Source organism: Pongo abelii, chromosome 23, assembly GCF_028885655.2.
Source record: "Pongo abelii isolate AG06213 chromosome 23, NHGRI_mPonAbe1-v2.0_pri, whole genome shotgun sequence".
Classification (NCBI taxonomy): Eukaryota; Metazoa; Chordata; class Mammalia; order Primates; family Hominidae; genus Pongo; species Pongo abelii.
Genome location: NC_085929.1, coordinates 46,713,872 through 46,737,380, shown reverse-complemented (window position 1 = coordinate 46,737,380; position 23,509 = coordinate 46,713,872). Strand labels below are relative to the sequence as shown.

The 23,509-nt window shown below is 42.1% G+C and overlaps 1 protein-coding gene across 10 annotated transcripts in view; it reads right to left on the bottom strand.

The window, feature by feature from the left end:
- TNRC6B (trinucleotide repeat containing adaptor 6B) overlaps positions 1-23,509 on the bottom strand; it is a 212,159-nt gene that overhangs the window by 76,609 nt on the left and 112,041 nt on the right. For 9 of the 10 annotated variants that reach the window (XM_024239732.3, XM_024239725.3, XM_024239730.3 and 6 more), the window contains 2 exons: positions 9,905-9,992; positions 4,819-4,840 (listed from right to left, as the gene is read on the bottom strand). In XM_024239732.3, the coding sequence (XP_024095500.1) occupies positions 4,819-4,840; positions 9,905-9,992 (110 nt within the window). Of the gene's footprint in view, positions 1-4,818; positions 4,841-9,904; positions 9,993-11,511; positions 11,908-23,509 lie in introns of those variants that run through there. The other variant, XM_054543500.2, reaches the window with a different exon arrangement.

Genomic DNA, 23,509 nt, shown 5'->3' with positions numbered 1-23,509 from the left:
AAAAATACAAAAAATTAGCCAGGTGTGGAGGCATGTGCCTGTAGTCCCAACTACTCAGGAGGCTGAGGAAGGAGAATCGCTTGAACCTGGGAGGCGGAGGTTGCCGTGAGCCAAGATCATGCCATTGCACACCAGCTGGGACAACAGAGGGAGACTCTGTCTCAAAAAAAAAAAAAAAAAAAAAAAATCCTGCATTAATAGACATACAGTATCCAGGAAGGGATTTACACTTCCTGCACCACACTATGAAAAGGAACAGAGAGCAACCTCCATGGACCATGTGGAGTTCGAGCCAGATTGGGCAAGGAATTTGTCAACTCAGGAAGGTTTAAACACCTGGGCTCCTAATCAGGTTCAAGTCCTCATTACCTCCTATTTGGACTATTTTCATGCCAATTTATTGGAGCCACATGTCTTGTAATACCTCAAATTCATTCACTCTCTTAGAGGCAGCCAGTTCCATCTCTGAACAAGTGGCTCCCCAACACTGTGTTAGAACACACAGGTGCTTCTACAAGGTGTGAGGGGTGCTGTAAGTAGTTTATACATTATTTAATGGGGGGACCCCCCCAATATTAATAAATGAGAGTAGACTCAAGGTTACCCTGTACTCACTGTACTATGCCTTCTGAAATAGGCTCAAAACAAAGAGTGGTAGCCAATGTCCTGCGATGGCCCATAACCCCAGCTATGCTGATGGAGAAGGTGCTGCTCTCAGCTGTGTCCCAGTGGTAAAGGACAACACCTAAAAAATGTAACATCTACTGAGCTAGAAGCTTTTCCCTGTTGGCTTTGACTCACCATTGGTGCTATTTGAAGAGTAAGTTTCACTGAACAAAATATCTGACAGATAATTACCAAGGAACTGTTAAGTGTCAGGCACTAGAGCCCTTCAAATTTTTGAAGACAGTTACCTGAGGTTCCCCAAGCAGGAAGCCTTTCCCTGGGAGCTCAACGAGCCCAGGTGTTCAAACCTTCCTAAGTTGATAAATTCCTTACCCAATCTGGCCCGAACTCTACATGGTCCATGGAGGTTGCTCTCTGTTCCTTTTTATAGTGTGGTGCAGGAAGTGTAAATCCCTTCCTGGATACTGTATGTCTATTAATGCAGACTTTTTTGTTTTTATTTTTTTTTTTTTTGAGACAGAGTCTCCCTCTGTTGTCCCAGCTGGAGTGCAATGGCATGATCTTGGCTCACTGCAACCTCCACCTCCCAGGTTCAAGAGATTCTCCTGCCTCACCCTCCTGAGTAGTTGGGACTACAGGCACATGCCACCACGCCTGGCTAATTTTTTGTATTTTTAGTAGAGACGGAGTTTCACTGTGTTAGCCAGGAAGGTCTCGATCTCCTGACCTTGTGATCTGCCCGCCTCGGCCTCCCAAAGTGTTGGCATTACAGGCATGAGCCACCGCGCTCAGCCTATTAATGCAGTTTAAGGTCATCTTACGCTGATAAACTCTCATTAAAGCCAGTCATCACTCTAACATCTTTTATTTTTGTTTTTAACTGAGACAAGGTCTTGCTCCGTTGCCTAGGCTGGAGTACAGTGGCATAAATATGGCTCACTGCAGCCTTGAACTCCTGGGCTCAAGCAATCCTCCTGTCTCAGCCTCCCGAGTAGCTGGGATTACATGCTTGTGTCACGGTGCCTGGCCCCTAACATCTTTTTAACAAGGCTCAATTTCTATGTCCAACTTCCTCCATTACATAGTCTATGCAACTGGGCTTTTTAATCCTAAACTTAATCCTAAACTTCATCCCTGTTAAATCTGAACGATTACATCAATCCATCAAACTCTTTCAGTTCTACTCTAAAATCCAACGAAGGAGGATATTAGCTTCTACCTTAAGTGCTTTCTATTATTTGATACCTGGTAGCAAGCCAGCTCTAGCCTATGTCTTCACATAACCTCCATTTGAAATCTCTATCCTATTCCTCGCAGAATTCTCACAATACTTTTTTAATGGTGGAGAATACAGGAAGAATATATAATGAATACACTACTACTCTGAAATACAGAAAAATCTCACTTCAGTCCTCTACACAACCAGAGACTTGGAACCAACAGTCTTTTCTTTGTGCTTCTAGCAACTGTTGGGGAAAGATGGGTAGATTCAGAGTGAAGGGGAGATTGCCTGAGGAAGACACCATCTTTGGGAAAAGGAACATGTCCCCCAGACATGTCAGCTGAGGTAAGAGAAGAAGAAGGAGATTTAGAGTACCAAGGTGGGCTTACTAGGAATAAAGATGAAGATGTGGCTGTAAACCTAGACCCAACAATAGAAGGGTCAGGCCCTCTCTCTGTTTACAGTCTTAACATACCCCACGGACAACTGGTATTTTTACTTGCTGTCTAACAATTAAATCCCTTAGGAGACTGAAATGGCCTCTCATCTCCCTTTAGGATTATTTTATGTTATCTTTTGATTGGAGGGGTGGGAGGCAGGGAGAGTAGGGAGACTGTGAAACTGAATTTCATTACATAGTATGAGAAAGCCCCCAATTGGAAAAAAAAAATTTTTGGTGGTGAGTAGAAAGGAAAGTTTGATTTTTAAGACTGGTAGAGGAAAGAAGAATGTGTTTGAGAATAGGTCTGGTACCCCTCCCAAATTTTTTTCTATAAGAAAAGATGCTTAGGCCGGGTGCAGCGGCTCACGCCTGTAATCCCAGCACTTTGGGAGGCCGAGGCGGGCGGATCACGAGGTCAGGAGACCAAGACCATCCTGGCTAACACGGTGAAACCCCATCTCTACTAAAAATACAAAAAAAAAAAAAAAAATAGCTGGGCATGGTGGTGGGCGCCTGTAGTCCCAGCTACTCAGGAGGCTGAGGCAGGAGAATGGCGTGAACACGGGAGGTGGAGCTTGCAGTGAGCCGAGATCGCCTGGGTGAAAGCGAGACTCTGCCTCAAAAAAAGAAAAAAAAAAAAGAAAAAAGAAAGAAAGAAAAGATGCCTAACAGATTTTCTGTTTCCCAACACCACTTACCACACAGAGGAGCTCAGTCCTATAGCACAAATAACACTTGGCTTTGCAAGCATCAGTCTTGTGGCCAGGCCTAGGAACCCAACCACCACGTTCCAGCAACCAGAGTCTAGACTATCCAGGAAAAAATGCCAATTTTCTCATCTATTGTCCCCATAAATCATCAAAAAGCCCTACAAATATAAATACTTAAGTGCCCAAATCCTTTTCTAGAAAGTATGTTGGTTTAGAAAGTATGGGCACTGTATCAGTATGGATAACACTATTTCTATGGTAAAGTATCATTTGTATTTCAAGCAAGTAATTTACAAAGATCCTTCCAAAATAAAGCCTACTTCTGGGCTGAAACTGAGGAAATGTACAAGGGCAGACACTATTCTCTGTAACCAATTAATTATAACTAATAATTGTGGTTTCTTTTATACATCACTACAAACTCCCGGCTACATTCTCCTTTGAAATGTCTTTTGGTTAGAAATTTATTACAGTAACGCCTAGTCATACGAGAATTTATTTTCCATAACTAAGTTTCCTAAGAAATTAGCACTGTCTTATTACTCTTTCATCATTGTGTGACAGGCTTTGGTCTGGTAGTCCAACAAAACAAAACAAAACAATGAAGAAACCAATCATTACAGGGCCTCCCATCAAGCCTTGACCTTTCCATCACCCCTGTCCTCCTCCAAGTCATCATAGTCACATCTAATTCCCTTCATCTAAGGCAGTGATTCTCAACTAGGGACATGTACTGGGGTCACCTGCAGAGCTTTTCAAAATACATCTGCTAGGGCCATGGCCTGGGACTGTGTATTTTGACCATTTTATGCAAATGATTCTTATGCATACCTAATTGAGAAACACATAGTTAAGTGGGCAAGGAGAGGAGCTATCTCAAAGAATTAATTCTCTCATTCTGAAGGGGAAATGAACAAAAGTGTGACAATCACCAGACAAAACGACATGAACAAAATTAACAGGCGAGCAAGAAGCCAAAACAACATGGACTATTAGATTGAGAATGACCCAAGGGGCACCTGCTTCTGTTTACAACATGTCACTATTTTTTAGCAGAGTTAAGCTACTCAAAATGTATTATCTTTTAAAAAAAGCATATTCCAAGTTTTAGCTTAGAAGGCAGAGTAAACATCCTAGGTGCAATATTCCATTATCAGACTCAATGCATGCCATGGGTCAAGGTGGTGGACAAATCGTTGTAATTCCCATCTGTAAATTAAAGGCTGTTGTTTGTTTTTTGCTATTATTCTTTTAAAAAGTTTTGAAAAGGTTCAGTTCAAAATCATGACCCATATACTTTTTTTTTTTTGAGACAGAGTCTCGCTTTGTTGCCCAGGCTGGAGTGTAGTGGCATGATCTTGGCTCACTGCAACCTCTGCCTCCCAGGTTCAAGCGATTCTCATGCCTCAGCCTCTCAAGGAGCTGGGATTACAGGCATGAGCCACCATGTCCGGCTAATTTTTTATTTTTAGTAGAGACGGGGTCTCAGTCGTGTTGGCCTGGTTGGTCTCAAACTCCTGACCTCAGGTGATCCAGCCTCCCAAAGTGCTGGGATTACAGGCGTAAGCCACCGTGCCCAGCCATGACCCATATACTTTTTAAAACAAGGTATTTACTCTTTCGACTCCTAAAAAATTTAAGGCCAACTAGAAACACCAATACAAGTATTTTCAATTTGTCATTACTGCTCCTCAGTGACTGCAAACAACCCACCTTAATTACTCTACGCGCACTCTCTTTTCAGTGGAGTCAGCAACAGTGTAAAAGCTAAACACAAAAGGTTCTAAATAATTTAAAAAGAAAAAAAAAAATCTTACCTTTGGTTTTTTGTTCCGTGACCTGCAAAATAAACAGATAAAAGTAAATGAGATTTGCTTTTTAATTCAGTACTGTATTTTCAGACTACTTTAGTCTGATAACTCAAGTAATCCAAGCTGTCAGGCACACAGGCATAGCTGAAATCCAGAAAAAGGAGCTGGGAGTCAGTTCAGACATCCTTCCAGAGACTGTGGCCATATGTCCAGCTATAATTTACATGACCACTATTAGGAAGAATAGTAAAACTTAAAAAAAAAAAAGCATTCCACTCATTATATGATGAGGTCCCTGTACTGAGAATGCTACTTGCATTTTGAGTGCTATGACTAGAGAAAAATCACATGAATGTGGCCCAGAAACTAAATTAGCCATAGACACAAAAAGATTCCCCTATGAGTACAGACACAAACACTTGATCTCAAATCTAAAAGCAAAACCTCAGGGACTCATCATCAGAGGCATCAGACGTCATGGTTGGAAAGTAGGATTCAAAACCAAACCTTGTCACTTTCTGGCTATGAGACCCCCAGTTTTCTATTATCTATTGAATGGAGATAATAATAGTATAAACCCTGCAAAGGACTGCTGTAAGGATTAAATCAGATATGCTATGCAGTGCTCAATAAATGTTTGCTGTTATTATCAGCATTTATATAAAATAGCATGAAGTACAGCAGTAAGACTGAAATATGTGAATTTTGGACAAATCAAGGGTGCTTTGTTAAAAAAAGAAGGTATTTCTTTATATAGTAACTAATACGTCTATGGAAATGATTAACCTAGAAGGTTGGACAGGCTGAATATAGTAATGGACTTCAGAGAGTTTGGAAATGATGATTAGGAGACTTACAGAAAACTGCTTCTGATATTTTTAAGAGGGGAAAATAAAAGAGGGCATCTAATTTATAACAATAAAACCACAAAGGTGATGCACAAGCAAAACATCCAAAAGGAACTATGCCATCGTTCCAATAGTGGTTACATTAAATTTTTGAGATCATGGGTGATTCTGACCCATTTTGCCAACTGTTAATCTTTTAAATCATTTTTATTTGGTTATCTGACTTTTGTAATAAAAATATTCATATAGCAAAGAAGAAGTCTGATGATTTGTGGCTGGTAATCATACTGGATTACGGCCATGGGAGTTCACGAAAACACAATCATCCCTGGAAGGAAGGTCCTGTAGCTGACCAGCCCACCTCGCGATGGATCCCAGCACACCATCAGACTCTAAATAAGAGTTAAAGGATCCGCCTGTAGAACTTCCTGGTGTTTCCTACATTCCTGTGTTAAATGACAAGCTATTTCTATTACAGTGAATTTGTGGAATCCAGCGTCTTAAAAATGAATGTTTCCCAGTACTGTTACAGAGCTCAATTCTACTGAAAATATTCTTGTATAATTTTTCTACATCTTCACTTATCCAAGAATGAACGACATGCAGCCACATACCAATTCCCGAAGGCAATTTAGGTTTTATATCATTGTAACTATTTCTTAGAATGCCATTTTGAAGATCAGTTATACAGGAAGTCAGTGCCTTCCCATTGTAAGCAACAAACCCAAATAATGTCAAATATGTTTTATCATGTGGGTTCTGTTAAAAGCTGTCCCCCAGACGGCGAAAAGCTGGATGATCAAAGCATGTGTTCTGCCAACGCTAAACAATGCTCCTTTAGCAGCATCAGCCTAAATGAATGTGAATGGAACTCTTCTTTGACACCTCTCTCATGAATGGGTATCTAACAGTTTACTCAGTGATGGCTCCAGGAAGAGCCAACTGCTACAACCAATGAACACTGGAAAAGGCTCATGCTTAATTTCTGTGTGGAGGTAATTTAGTTTTAGCTTTAAGTAAGTGTCAATTCTTCAAGAAAATTATGTTTCCACCTTCATTCTTGACCATTCACTTATTAAACAATTTCTGAGTGATTATCCTGCACCAGGCACTGCCCTAGTTACTGGCCATACAAATACGAATAAAACCAAGAAACTACAGTCAGTCTAACAGTGAAGATGGACACAAAGAGGTGGTCATAAAGCACTGGGGAAAGCAGCATGAAAGATGTGGAAGCCGTTAGAAGAGGCACCACAAATGTTTGAGGACCGAATGAATGAACCACTGACCACATGATAGATCTCTGGCACGTTCTCCATGATTCTTTGCATCATAGCACATTTTATGGCTCCTAGCTGAGGCGTTGTCTCTACAGTAAGGTTGGAAACCACGAAGATAATCACATGGTAAGCTTTGTGCTCTCCTTAAAACTGCTAAATCAGAATTTAATTCTGAAATTATGCAATGGTTCAGTATAATAAAACAAGATCAAAGGCCACGCATCAGCCTGCGTCAGCCTAGATTCTATGTCAAGCTGATCTGGAACATTTTTGAGCAAAAACGATAGAATTTTTATTATTCATAAAATTAATCACTTAAAAATTTTATTTACGGTGATTTTCCCCTTTGCTATCACTTCTTTATCAGTTCTTAATGCAGATGAAGGCACACAGGAGAGACTGTCCAGCTACATAAACTACATTCTCTGCATAAATAATCTCATTCACTCTCAAGTACATTCACACCATCTTTATTTTAAATCATTTTTCTTTGTGGAATCCAGTGAAAGTTTACAGAGGCATATTTTATTAATCATTTTAGATACTGATATTTGTAGTTTAAGAAAACAGTTATGTATGTTAAAAACGAAGAAGGAATATATACTCTCTAAATCACTCTGTTTGGCATCCTCTTGTTAACAGCCTTTGCTCAAGTTCCTTGGCACCCAGCCTATTAACCACTCATTTCCACAGACCGCAAAATCCGATTTTTGTACCAACTTAGTAGATGAAATGTGTGAGTGTCCTAAGGAAAGAAAACTTTCACTGAGGTTTAATCTCACATCCCTCCAGTTGGAGGTGGAGGGTGTAATGTGTGCCGAGGCACAGGGAGAAGAGCCCAGAAACCACAGGAGCAATGCTACAAACACCCACAGCTGGTGGACCTGCATACTACAACCTCAGTGACAGGACATGTGGCCATGGACCCAAAGGAAAGTACAAAAACGTCTCTGGGTTGTTAACTGACTTCTATGATTTTTTTTTTTTTTTCTAGACACAAGATCTCACTCTGTCACCCAGGCTGCGGTGCAGTGGTGCAATCTCCACTCAATGCAACCTCCACCTCCTGGGCTCAAGTGATCCTGCTACCTCAGCTTCCAAAGTAGCTGGGACCACAGGTGTGCACCACCACACTCGGCTAATTTTTTTGTATTTTTTTTTTTTGGTAGAGACAGGGTTTTCATGTTGGCAAGGCTGGTCTCGAACTCCTGGACTCAAGTGATCCCGCCTGCCTTGGCCTCCCAAAGTGTTGGGATTACAGGCGTGAGCCACCACACCAGGCAATCTGGCTTCTTTATTCAGACTTTTCACTCCAGAATTTTAGGCAATTCTAACAAACTCAGGTGAGAAGCAACACATTAGAAGCAGGTACCCTGACTGCATGAAGATGTGATGGCGAATATACCACTATTAATAGAGACAAACACAATTAAAAGCAGATAAAATCTTAAAGAGCACAGCAGTCTATTATAGCACCAAATAATAATGAATGTTCCTTTTAATTAAGTCATGAAGAAAAGATAAAATTACATTTCATAAATTTAACATGGCAGGGACATATGCAATCCAATTCAGAAACTATTTTCAGAATTTTTCTTATGCTGATACTCACAAATTATTATTTCAATAATTCAAAAAATTGAGTTATGAGAAATGCTATATCCAATAATGCTGGAAAAACGTGCAGTGTTACACTGGCTTGTGTGTGACTGCCTTGACTCTGTTCTAAATCGAGTTTCCTCTGAACCTTGTCACAGTTTCTTTCTCCCTAAACTTAGCTTCAATAACTAGCACCAGGGCAGGGACCCTCAAACCTGTCCCACAGTAGGCCCTGCTTCCCAAATGCTTTACAAAGCAGTAACAATACCTGACAGAAAATCACCTTACCTCCAAAAAAGGCACCAAAGCAATCCCTGCTGAGCCAGAGCCCAAGTTAAGAGATGCAAAAAGAATGGTAAGGTGGGGAAACAGGTAAGATCAGACAACGGACAGGGCAGAGGGGCATGCTCTAAGGCAAACAGGGAGGGAAGGTGCATTCTAACCACTCTGCCTTGGACAACTCTGCCAGACAAACTGCTCACCTGAGAACTGACAGGTGACAGCCGTTGGCCCTTTTGCCTTTTTTTCTTTTAGCATCTCTTGTTTTCTCTAAGCAATTCCTCAAAGCCACACAATGCCATATCCTCCAAAACACTACGTGGGCTCACTAGATCCTTTCTGAGAGGGGTTTCTACTTGTAACTTTCCAAAGGTAGACTCATCTAGACAACAGCACCATGGGTAGAACAGCACCGGGGCAAACCTCCAGCCAGTTTTTAAAAGTTATTCTGTAGGCTTGCTTAAGAAAATATAGATTAAATTAATATACAAATAAGGAAATACAACAAGAGTTGAGATTTTGAAAACTCTCTTGCCTTTCTAATACTGTTTACTGTTGTTTTCAAAAACTCAGCCATGGCATTATTTAACATCTACTTTATGGTAACAAATGCAGACCTTGAACTTTCTCCCACTTCCAAATATAAAAACTTTTAAGTAAACAAATGTCTCAAGTACCATTACTGGGATATCAGGTATTCAGGCCAGGTGCAGTGGCTCACACCTGTAATCTCAGCACTTTGGGGCGCCAAGGTGGGCGGATCACGAGGACAGGAGTTTGAGACCAGCCTGGCCAACATGGAGAAACCCCATCTCTACTAAAAATACAAAAATTAGCCAGGCGTGGTGGTGTGCGCCTGTAATCCCAGCTACTCAGGAGGCTGAGAGAGGAGCATCGCTTAAACCTGGGAGGCGGAGGTTGCAGTGAGCCAAGATCATGCCACTGCACTCCAGCCTGGGTGACAGAGCAAGACTACATCTCAGGAAAAAAAATAAAAGATATAGGATATTCAAGCCAAGACAGTTTCTTCTTCTGGATGCTGGATGCCTAGCAGATATAAAGACAGACTTAACTGATTAAACTCACCTTCTGAGTGGCTTCTTTTTTCTTTTTATCCTCTTTCTTCCTTTTCTTGTCTTCCATTAACTGTTCTTCCCTTTCTTGCTCCTTCTCTCTGTTAAAGTAACATCATAACAGAAGGTTATACATCTATATTCACAACCCATTTCCGCAGCAAATTGAATGCTTGTAAATGATGGGCAAGACGACATTTCATCTCTATGACTGAATAGAACACAGTATTTCATTTAAATCAAAAGGATCCATAAAACTCACATTTAATTATTCCCACATCTTGGTTTGTCACCCCTTTTGTAAAACATGACATTAAGTTTAGTTTCAAAGAAGCCTATTAAGGTAAGCTTTCATAATATCTGCCTAAAAGAATACACACACAAACACACACACACACGATTAATTTCCACTCAGCAAAGGACCTGATTTGAATATGACAATATCCAGATGGCTTCTGGGCAGTATTCCTCACAGATAATGCAGAATATATTAACTCAATTATGGTACATATGTATTTATCATAAATTAGGTGTTTTCCCATTTCATCTTCAGAGTGGTGAACATAAAGCTTTATGTTCTGTATTCTAAATTTTTTCTCTATATGTATTAATACTATATGTTTTATATATTTTCTATTTGTGTTTTTTAAGGCAGGCACTGAGTGTCCTATAAATCAATGTATTCCAGGACAGGTGTGGTAGCTTATGCCTGTAATCCCAGCACTCTGGGAGGCTGAGGTGGACAGAGATCACTTGAGGTCAGGAGTTCGAGACCAGCCTGGTCAACATAGTGAAACCCCGTCTCTACTAAAAATACAAAAATTAGCCAGGCATGGTGGCATGCTGGCATGGTGGCTACTCGGGAGGCTGAGGCAGGAGAATCACTGGAACCCGGGAAGCGGATGTTGGAGTGAGCCAAGATAGTGCCACTGCACTCCAGCCCAGTCAACAGAGCCAGACTCCGCCTCAAAAATAAATAAATAAATAAATGTATTTCCTATTGGGTGAATTCACTACTATATCTTCCTGTACACATGAATTAAGACAACCAGGTTTTGCTCCACTTAATTGGAATAAAAATGATATACAATCATAAACATTCTAGTTGGAGAAATGTGCTGAATCTGAAGAAATTAAGAGACTGTAATTTACAGCACACATTTGAAAAGTAACATTTATTGGAATGCTGTCAACTTTCACTCTATGTATCAACTGGGAAAAAACATACACTCAACCAACTGCAGTAACTTCAAAGCTCACAGTGGGAAACCCCAGACTCTATGCTTATGGAATTTCATTGCTGGAAGGAGACTTAAAGATCTAGTTCCCAGGTCCTCAGAATACCGAACAGATAACAAATCCATGGTTTCACAGATATCACCTGGCATAAGGCCGAGTTACAAGTGAGTAAAATTAAAGGTTAAGTGAATAACAGGTTTGCAAACACGGCAAAATCATAAAGATGGTTACCGAAGGACTCAAGTTTGGGAAGCGGAGATCTAGTTTAACATACTGAAACTATACAAAAGGAACCATGGATGAAAACTGAGGTGGGCTCTCGTGAATACATAATGTCTTATTTATAGAAAAAAAAAAGACTTAAAAAACTTTTTTACCTACATGTTGTCACTGACTTTGTCCGCATTCAAATATTAGCCTTTCTCCTTCTGCACCTCTGGGTATAAAGATATAAAAGCCTGATACGCAAAATCCACACAACCAAGGAGGAGATTTTACTGAAATTTCCTTAGGTCTTATGCTGGATTTCTTTAGAGTCAGATCGTGTGCCTCTGTCTAGATGTGAAACACGCGGAGAAAATCCACCTGCAGCAGCAGTGCCCTCCTTTAAGAAAATGGATTTACAAACACTGGTAAGATGGATGTTGACCATCTCAGGCAGGCTGGCCAGAGATCCTGTTATATTTGGCTCTAAAAGCCTTTTGCTTCCTCTGGCTGCAAGTGGAAGGAGTGGATGGGGTTCCTCATGCCCACGTTGCTGTAACTTGGCTTCCACATTTTACAGTGAAACCAACTACAGGAAAGTAGCAACCACAGCCTGAATATTTCCTGTTTAAAGATTTGGTGTTTACAAAAAAAAAAAAAAAAGTATTAGGTTGTCATTTTTTTCTAAATCTAAAATTATTCTAAAATTAAAAGTTTATTTTAAAAAATGCAATGTTAGCTGGGCGCAGTGACTCACACCTGTAATCCCAGCACTTTGGGAGGCCAAGGTGGGTGGATCACTTGAGGTCAGGAGTTCGAGACTGGCCTGGCCGACATGGTGAAACCCCATCTCTACTAAAAACACACAAATTAGCTGGGCGTGGTGGCATGCACCTGTAATCCCAGCTACTTGGGAGGCTGAGGCGGGAAAATCGCTTGAACCTGGGAGGCGGAGGTTGTAGTCAACCAAGATCACACCATTGTACTCCAGCCTGGGCAACAAGAGCAAAACAAATAAATGAATACATAATAATAAAATAAAATGTAAAAAAAGGAGTAAGTTTTAATCAAACATGTTCTTCAAAAACAAACCTTTTCAAATATTGTCCCTATAAACAGGCAATTAAGGGAAATAGACTGAAATTCATGCTCAATAGAAGTAAATTCATTTCTAAAACAGATATATTTCAAAGCTTTCCAGGTGACAGGCTATACTTTCACCCTGTTTTTTTTGTTTGTTTGTTTGTTTTTTTTACCATGCATCTTGGTAGGAGTTGGTCTTCTTTTTAAATTTCACTTCCTTAGGAAGAATCTACTTTGCCAAATCTGGCTTAAAAACCTGCCATTTTTAAATCAAAAATTTATAACAATAAATCAAATAGTGTGAGTCTCACCTTTCTTCTAATTCAGTCCTGTTGTCTATCTAGGCTGCACATTAGCACCACTTGGGGAGCTTTAAAAAAATCCAGGCCGGGTGCAGAGGCTCATGCCTGTAATCCCAGCACTTTGGGAGGCTGAGACGGGTGGATTGCGAGGGCAGGAGATCTAGACCATCCTGGCTAACACAGTGAAACCCCATCTCTACTAAAAATACAAAAAATTAGCTGGGCGTGGTGGCACATGCCTGCAGTCCCAGCTACTTGAGAGGCTGAGGCAGGAGAATTGCTTGAACCCAGAGGCAGAAGTTGCAGTTAGCCAAGATTACACCACTGCACTCCAGCCTGGGCGACAGAGCGAGACTGTCTCCAAAAAATAAAATAAAATAAAATAAAATAAAATAAAATAAAATAAAAAATAAAATAAAATAAAATAAAATAAAATAAAATAAAATAAATCCCTGTTCTGAGTTGAGAGGCCAAGCAGAGAGCAATGGGCATCTATGTAGAGAAGGTGTCCATGGGGGTGGTGATGGAGATGGGTTACGTACAGGAGACTGATGGACTATTTAAGTATATTGAGAATAATAGGGCCGGGCGCGGTGGCTCACGCCTGTAATTCCAGCACTTTGGGAGGCCAAGGTGGGTGGATCACCTGAGGTCAGGAGTTCAAAACCAGCCTGACCAACATGGAGAAACCCCACAGAGGTTTAAAATACAAAATTAGCTGGGCGTGGTGGCACATGCCTGTAATCCCAGCTATTCGGGAGGCTGAGGCAGGAGAATCGCTTGAACCTGGGAGGCGGAGGTTGCGGTGGGCCGAAATCGTGCCGCTGCACTCCAGCCTGGGCAACAAGAGCGAAACTCCATCTCAAAAAAAAGAAAAAAAAATAATGACAGCCATGTTTCTCACTGTTGAGAAAATAAGTTACACAAATGGAAGAAAACAGAGAAAACTCAAATGAACTCTGTGGAGTTGGATCTAAATTAGTTATTGATGTGAACTCATGGTTTCCAATATATATAGACGCAATAAATATTAGCTGTAAGTTTGTGTACATATGTGAGTATATATTCCTTCACACACGCATGCGTGCGTGCACACACACACATACACACACACACACATGCTTATTCCCTTAGCTCTGTCACTCTGAGGGCTGCAGAACAAGCAATATCCAAATAACAATGAACACACTTAGCACTCAGTTTTGTGGCTTCTATTCTTCACTAAATAAAACCAGAGTTCTCTGGAACAAGAGCTAATTCTCGGGGTAGGATAAGGAAAGTACAAGATGAACCTGGAATGTACATTTGCCAAGAAGCAAAAGAGTGCTCAAAGAATGATGGGATCCGTCAAATGACCACAGAAGACAGTTTGAAGTGCTCCTACAAGCTAAATCTGGAACAACATCAACATCAAAATAAGTAATTATAGTAAGAGACTATAAGCCACTGTATAAAATAGGAAAACACAAGTTCATACAGAGAAATAAGCAAATGAATAAATTGAAATGAGGAAGGGAATAGTCACGTAGTTTCAAAGCACCTCCCCATAAAATACTTGTCATAAAGGGGTGAGAAGAATGATTACGTCAAGGAGAAGCCTGTCAAGATACCACCTTAATCAAGTAATCCATGTGAACATCATCAGCTATGGGACAAATTCAAACTGTGAGTTACATGACAGGATGCTGTAAGAAGAACACAGCATCGATTCTGTGACTCCTTTTAAATCTGTTTAACCTGAATACCATCAGACAACTCCACATTCAGAGGCATTCTACAAAATATACTGGCCTGCAATCTTCAAAGGTTTTAAGGCCGTGACGGTCAAGGAAAGATTGAGGAACTGTTCCAAATGAAAGGAGACTGCAAAGACCTAACAACCAAACGCAATGTGCGGCAAATCTCACACCTTGAATGGAGCTGAAGAGTAAGTGGTGGTCATGTATCAGTGTGTTAATTTTTTCCCTTTGATGGTTATATTGTGGTTCTACACCAGAATGTTCTTTTTGTTAGAAATAGACTATAGTATTGGTGAAAGGGCTACAGGTGACAGCATTGGATCAGCAGTTAATTCTCAAATGACTCAGGGGAAAAAGAGCCTTTTTAAAATCATACAGATTCAAACTCTAAGTTCGAGATTGTTTCCAAAAACAAAAGAAAATATAAACAACAAACACAAAACTATTGCTGAGGCAGTACCCCAGGTCAATTACATAGAAATCTCCAGGGATTTTCAGAAGTCCCTCCAAGTGGTTCTAACATGCAGCTAGGGTTGAGAAACTGCTCTAAATTCTTGTTTATACCTACACTTGAAAACATTATTACCTGATTTATGCCTCAAAAATCAAACCTCCCATCACCTGAGCCCAGGAAGCTGAGGCTGCAGTGAGTCATAATCATGCCACTGCACTCCAGTGTGGGCAAGAGTAAGACCCTGTCTCCAAAACAAACAACAACAATAAAAAACCCTCCCATACAGCAACAAATGCAAATGCCAGGTGACTAGGTGGGTCCTACTTGATCATCAACTGCTTCTAAGTATGAAGGGCAAGAGAAATCATTCATATTTTCTCTCATCTCTAAATACACAGCCAGATGTAAAACTCATCACTTTCAAATTGTTTAATTCATTCAACAAATTCAGTTAAGTATTTACTGAGTCTGTACTATAGCTTCTGAGGCAATACTACAGGCACCTCCAATTCCCTAACTTTGTGCCAAGAATAGTTTATAGGTGCACCCAGCTTCCAGGTACATATGGAATACAAAGCCCCTCAAACTCCTTACAGCCCAGCCTGGGACTGCTGTAGCCCAATCCAACCTCATCTATTTACCCCAGTGTGCTGTACAAATCTTTTCTTTGTGTATCTTGACCTGAAAAGGTTAGGAAGCATTGTCTAGGGGAGCTGGGGGTTTAATATTGCCTCTGCAGGGGACGAATGTGTGGGAGGTACTGTGCACGCAGGCAAAAGATAAAGCAAGTGCAAACACCATAATCTAGAATAAATCTTGAATGGTAAAAAGCCAAACTACTCTTGAGAACCTCTCAGGTGAAGAGCAAATACAACAGTGTTTTCTTCTTAATTTTTTACAATAATAGTAGAGAAAAGTAGAAGTGACTTGTACCTGAATAGAAAATACCCAATATTCAGCCGGGCACAGTGGCTCATGCCTGTAATCCCAGCACTTTTGGAGGCTGAGGCGGGCAGATCATGAGGTCAGGAGATTGAGACCAGCTTAGCCAACATGGTGAAACCCCATCTCTACTAAAAATACAAAAAAATTAGCTGGGCACGGTGGCAGGCTACCCAGTTGCTTGGGAGGCTGAGGCAGGAGAGTCATTTGAACCCGGGAGGCAGAAGTTGCAGTGAGCCGAGATCGCGCCACTGCACTCCAGCCTGGGTGACAAAGCAAGACTCGGTCTCAAAAAACAAAAAACAAAAAAAAAAAAAAGAAAGAAAAAGAAAAAAAGAAAATACCCAATATTCACAATATTCACTTAAGCTGAGGCACAGCAAGACTGCCCCGCATGCAAGTTCAGAACACCAAAAAGCAATGATGCTGACATCCCTAGGAACCAGCTGCATCCCAGAACTGAACCCTTCAATGGTCCGAGACCATGCACAGGGAAAGCTAAGAGCTTGGAGCACCTGTAAAATTGGCATTCAAAGCCATTCATAGTACAGTTCTAGCTTTTACATTTTCCTCATCCATTCTGCACGCCTGACAAAAACCATCCTCTTTAATGCCCATCACACCTTACCCTAGTGGCAAGTCCTAGCTCAATATCCACTTGCTTCAACGGCACCATCCCCAGTAACTCCAACTCTAGAGAAACTTGCCTTCTTCTGTAGACCCCATAACTATTGCCCCGTCTCTTGTTTGGCCCTTACGGTCTCAAGGCAGATGACATCAGTCACTGGCAGCATCAGAGCACCCGCAATGACTTTCTGCGGCATGGCTGCTTTTACCAGGGTGGTAACAGAAACAGACCGGTAGGCACAGACTGACTTGGCTCTCTTCTACTAGGATGCCCAGGAACTGACTCATTCCTTTAACAAACATTTATTGTCTAATATGAGCCAGGCACTTTTCTTTTCTTTTTGAGACGGAGTCTTGCTCTGTCACCCAGGCTGCAGTGCAGTGGCACAATCTCAGCACACTGCAACCTCCGCCTCCCAGGTTCAAGTGATTCTCATGCCTCAGCCTCCTGAGTAGCTGGGATTACAGGCGCCCGCCACCACGCCCAGCTAATTTTTGTATTTTTAGTAGAGACGTGGTCTCACTATGTTGGCTGGCCTGGTCTTGAACTCCTGACCTCAAGTGATCCACCCACCTTGGCCTCCCAAAGTGCTAGGATTACAGGCGTGAGTCACTGCGTCCGGCCGAGCCAGGCACTTTTTCTAAGCACTGGAAATCTGGCAGAAACAAAACTGAGCTTTGGCTCTCATGCGACTTACATCCCAGTAGGGGAGAAAGGCAACAAATGAACAAGATATACAACAAGATGCATGTATAAAATACACAGTTCAGGCGACAACAGTGCTCAGGAGAGGACAGTTCACCTGACAGAGAAGGAGAGAGGTGGGGAGAGGTCAATGCCTTCCACCTAATACTTAGAAAAGGCCTCTGATACAGTTGCATGAGAATGGAGACTCACTGAGGTGAGGGATGGGGCCATGTGGGTATCTGGGGGCGAACATTCCAGACAGAGGGAATGGCAAATGTCAATCAGTGAGAATGGTGTATCTGAGGAATGGCAGCCAGGATGCAGTACAGGGAATAAGGGAAGAGGTGGCAGGGACGAGACCAGAAGCAGGATGCAGGGGTTGGGGGAGGGAGGGATCTCCTTACAGGGAATGCATTTTTTAAATTAACCCGCACATATTTTCTGGTAATTGAATAAGGAATCAAATTGGGACTGGTGAACACAAGCACCTAAACACAAAACTTCCAAAACCTCTCATTCTCAGCTTCAGTCAGGAGGCCTGCCTCTCCCCTCAGCTGTCAACCTTGCCATCGGGGGGCTGGCCTGCTCCACCAGAGCACCCACCACGCTAGAGAACGGAGAGTCGAGTGTGTGTGGGTTTGCCACGGCTGAGGCCTCTGAACACAAGGGAAGGGGAATGAACCTTCCTCTTCTCCCTGCCCTATGTCCGTGGCACAAACACCAGAAACACAGTAGGGCCTCCAAGTAAATGCTACCAAAATGCATCATTAAAGAGCGAGCAACACTTTCTATCCTCCCGGGGGAGATGCGCTTAAAGAACAGCCTCAAAACAACGAACTAAATCATCTAATAAACATATACTGAGTGACTATGATATGCCATGCACTGACCTGTGACACACCGAGGATGTAAGACTGGGCAAAAGAAGGATGGTCCCTGCCCTCAGGGAGCTGACATTCTAGATGGGAGACAGAAAAAACACACAACGCCAGGCAACGCCACGAAGACAAAAAAGCTGGAAAGCGGCCAGAGTGTCTAAGAGGGAAGAGATGGGAAGAGGGGGCTGCCTTCCATGAGGCGTCCGTAGCGGGCATCTGTGAGAGAGGGACATCCAGATCCCTCCATAAAGAAAGCCATCTGGGAGATGAGTGTCCAGGCCAAGAGAAGAGTAAGTCCCAGGGCCCAAGATGGGAAAGCGAGTGCTGGGTGTGAGTTTGGGGGAAGGGAGATGGCTACCCCCACTTCTGCCCTCTCTCGGCAGCAAGCCTCCCCAGACACACACCCACACCTTCTCTGGTTTTCTGGGCTTACTTGGTAGTCACCCTCATCTACACCAGAAGAACTGGGCACCGTGGCTGAAAGTTTCCTTTCCACCGCATCAGTTCCCACAGTATTTCAGTGCTCACTTGATGCGAGGCACCAGGTTGAGGCTGAGAATTCAGCAGCAAACAAGATGCAGTGCTGCCTCCCTTTCTGGGGCTCTCAGTTCCACTTTTTAAACAGCCCTACCTCACCTCACAACCCAGACAGCACCTTCAGGGCAGAAAACTGTGCTCTCCTTGCTCTGTTCCCTGTCTCTACCACACTTTGGAATACTCTGAAGACAGCCTGCAGTGCCTTCACTATTTTGAAAGTACCAGGATCTTGGATGTGTGAATTCAAGCTTGTGATAATCCAGGTTAGAGATCAATTTTTGTTTTTGTGACAGAGTCTCACGCCATCTCCCGAGTGCAGTGGCACAATCTCAGCTCACTGCAGCCTCTGCCTCCCAGGTTCAAGTGATTCTCCTGCCTCAGCCTCCCGAGTAGCTGGGATTACAGGCATGCACCACCACACCCAGCTAATTTTTGTATTTTTAGTAGAGATGGGGTTTCACCATATTGGTCAGGCTGGTCTCGAACTCCTGGCCTCAGATAATCTGCCCGCCTCGACCTCCCAAAATGTTGGGATTATAGGTATGAGCCACCGTGCCCAGCCAAGAGATGAACTTCTTTCCACAAACTAGAGTCATGACCAATGGTTCCTGTATGCATGTCTCTGAGCCCATCGTGCCTCAAACATGCAGGAGATGCAGGGCTGACAATTTCACACTTGAACATATTAATCTCCACCTGTAGGCTGATGGGAGTGAAAGGATGATAAGAACCTTAATTCAGAAGAACAGCCAGGGTTCATCTTGACAGGAAATGGCTCCACATTCCCAGGAGCATCTTCCCTTCCATTAAGGTCTGGATGACTGGCTGTAACAGCATCAAAACCTATCCCTGACACCCTGTGATCAGTAAGGGTGGCAGCACCTTCGGTCCTAGTTCCAACTCCACAAAGTCAAGGCAGACAGACCGGAACAGGAAGAGAGCCACCCAACACGGGAACTATGCCAGAAGTAAACTAATACTGTAAAAGATTAAAAAGAACTCCACAATAAAAAGGAACAAACCGTTAATAATACACCAACTTGGATGAATCTCCATGGAATTATGCTGAATGAGAAAAGCCACTCCCAAAAGTGTCATACTGTAGATTCCATTTAGATAACATTTCTGAGATGACAAGTGGTTGGGCACCAGAGGATACAAAGGGGGGTAGGGTGAGGCAGGAGTGGTTATAAAAAAAGGGTGACACTAGTGACCCTTGTGGTGACAGAACTGTCCTGTATTTGATAGTGGTGGTGGATACATGAACCCGCATGTGATAAAATTGTATAGAACTAAACACATAGGCAATTAAATACAATTAAAACTGGGGAAATCAAAATTTGGCAGATCGTATCAAAATCTGGGTTGGGACATTGTACTATAGTTCTGCAAGAAGTTACCATTGGTGGAATGGCATACAGAATCTCTCTGCCTTGCTTCTGGCATATGAACCTACAATTATCTCAAAAATTTCAATTAAAAAAAGAGAGCTTCAAACATTGACTCATCTTTTGGTCTCCTGATTGAAATTTTGTCAAGGACTCCTACTTTAAACCATTTTCTTTATGAAAGTCACGTAAGAGTCAAAAGGAATTTGAGAAATCATTTAGTCCCCACATTACAGAAACAGATTTCCAAAAATATTCTAGAATCTACACTTCATCCTAACATGCTCAAATTGTTAGTTTAATCAATCAAGTATTCCTTAAGTAAAGCAGGAATAGACAGATAGCCACAAGGGTATTTAGAATGCTCCTTTTACACATAATTCACAATACAATTCTTTTCCCAGGAATTTTAGTGGTGTACTAGTCACTGAGCTATTATCTCACTTTGTGGTAGTATCTTCATCAGCTCAGTCAACACCAATTCCAAGCCCCTCTGGCCTATTTCCAAGACTCCTTCACAATTAGAGATGAGGATGTGATTTATGCTATGCCAATAAGGTGCATGTGTGACTTTACCAGAGGACACACAGGGCACCCATCTTCTCAGGGAGTACTGTAGGGATGAAGTGGTCCTGGAGCCTACCCCTATAACAGCAATTTCCTGAATATGCAGGAAAAGAAAAAAGCTCCCACAGGACCCCCAGTTCCATGGTGTGGTGCTGGGCGTCACCTGCCCCTCAGCCTCTCAAGTACCATTTAATAAACCCACATACCAGTGAGAATGAATTCTACTATCTACATACTAAGGACTCTGCCCAACACAGATTTAAATAGGGGTTTTCAAAATGCACCTAAGACACATGACTTGTATGAACATTATTTCCTTAGAAAATAAAAGGTAATCTTGGCAACTTAAAAAACAGTAAGAAAATAGCCACAAAACCATTACCAATTATAACTAATTAAGGATTAATGACACCACATGCATATTTGGGGTAAGAAAAATTAACAAAGGAGTACAATGAAAAGAGTTAAGCCCGTGCTCAAAGTATCCACTTAAAATGTTTTTAATTAAAAATGCACACACACAAAAAGCATGTTGGAACATATCCATTCAGGCAGAGGAAATTACATAGTAGGGTACTCCAAATATGTATATTGGATTTGTTCTTAACATTTTTTTCATTTGCTGGATCTGAGGGAATTTAATGGGATGCTAATGTAATTTGCACATATTAAATTAGCAGACAAGGCCAAATAGCACTAGGGCATAAAAATCATTTTAAGTGGCTTATGAGAAGAACACAACATTAAAACTAGAAAGATTAAGGTAAATGCATTTTTAATTAATTTTAAGGGATAAAGAAATTTCTCCTGCCTTCAATTTTATTATGTGACATGTGATAGGTAACACTTTTATATGTTGGTAACAAAATGTAACACAGTTCCTTCTACATTGTGTTACCTTCCTTTCTGAGGCTGTGTAAAGCAATGCTTCTCAAACTTTAATGGGTATCTTGTTAAATGCAGATTCTTATTTAGAAGGTTGTGGGACAGGGCCCACAATTTTCCATTTCTAATAAGCTGCTGGTCCCTAGATCTTTGAGCAGCACACGAGTATGCACTTGATTGTTTCTTTTCAAGAAAATACAGAATTGTAGTAATTTCTTAGTTAAAATCTCATTAATATCAAGCATATGCCTCATTATTTTTATCTGTGTTTCAATGAGAAATTACAGTATAACCTTAGTGAAGTTTTTGTTTGTTTTGAGACAGGGTCTTGCTCTATCACGCAGGAGTGAAATGGTGTGATCATGGTTCACTGCAGCCTCAAACTCCTGGGCTTGAGTGATCCTCCTGCCTCAGCCTTCCAAGTGGCTGGGACTACAGACATGCACCACCACGTGCAGCTAATTTTTTAATTTTTTGTAGAGATGGGGTCTTGCTATGTTGCCCAGGCTAGTCTTGAATGTCTGGACTCAAGCAATACTCCTGCATCAGCCTCTCAAAGTGCTGGGATTACGGGTGTGAGCACCGCACTCGGCCTGGGAAGGTATTTTAGATTAAACAACTCGTGTAGCGCAGACTTGTGAAACTCTACTGAAACGATGACATTAGGAATAGCTAGGACCAATCTGTGCATGTGCAGGCAAGAACAACTGCCAGCTGGATGACAGCAAATGAAAGGCACCAGCCATCCAAGGGTGGCATCCACTGTAGGGTGAATGCAGACTTCAGAGATGTCAAGTGAGCAAAAGAACGTGAGGCTCAGAATCCACGAAATATGGCAATAGACTTTTGCCGACATAGCCTCTGACTCCAAGCTTTTCATGAATTTCCCAGTTTACGTATTTTAAGGCATATGCAAGGAATTGGCTTGAGTCTGGAATTACTCAAACCAAATAAAGTAAGATAATTTTTTTTTTTTTTTTTTTTTTTTTTGAGACGGAGTCTTGCTCTGTTGCCAGGCTGGAGTGCAGTGGTGCGATCTCGGCTCACTGCAACCTCCGCCTCCTGGGTTCAAGTGATTCTCCTGCCTCAGCCTCCTGAGTAGCTGGGACCACAGGCACACGAAACCACGTCCGGCTAATTTTTGTATTTTTAGTAGAGACAGGGTTTTGCCACGTTGGCCAGAATGGTCTTGATCTCTTAACCTTGTGATCCGCCTGCCTCGGCCTCCCAAAGTGCCGGGATTACAGGCATGATCCACTGCGACCAGCCGATAATTTTTTTTTTCTTTTTTGAGACAAGTCTTACTTTGTCGCCCAGGCTGGAGTGCAATGGCACGATCTTGGCTCACTGCAACCTCCAGCCGCAGGGTTTAGCAATTCTCCTACCTCAGCCTCCCAAGTAACTGGGACTACAGGAACGAGACACCACACCTGGCTAATTTCTTTTAAATTTTTTTTTTTTTTTTTTTTGAGACGGAGTCTTACTCTGTTGCTAGGCTGGAGTGCAGTCGATCTCAGCTCACTGCAACCTCCACCTCCCGGGTGCAAGCGATTCTCCTGCCTCAGCCTCCCAAGTAGCTGGGACTATAGGCGCGCACCACTACACCTGGCTAATTTTTTGTATTTTAGAAGAGATGGGGTTTCACCATTGGCCAGGATGGTCTCGATCTCCTGATCTCGTGTTCCGCCCGCCTCAGCCTCCCAAAGTGCTGGGATTACAGGCGTGAGCCATTGTGCTCAGCCACGCCCGGCTAATTTTTGTAGTAGCGATAGGGTTTTGCCATGTTGGCCAGGCTGGTCTCGAACTCCTGTTATCAAGTGATCCGCCTGCCTTGGCCTCCTAAAGTGCTGGGATTAGAGGTGTGCGCCACTGCGCCCAGCCAGCTATTTTTAAAAACTTGTTTTTACTTTCCAAAATTCTATGTGGCAAAAGCTATAACCAACAATTTGAAAGCTTTTTCCCTGCAAAAAATTTCAGGGTTAGAATGGTGCCTGAAGAACATTCGTCTCGTGCTTTACATACTCTAGCTGGGCAGCTCAGCAAACTTGAATAAGGAGAGATGTGGCTTCCTACTCAAACTCAGTG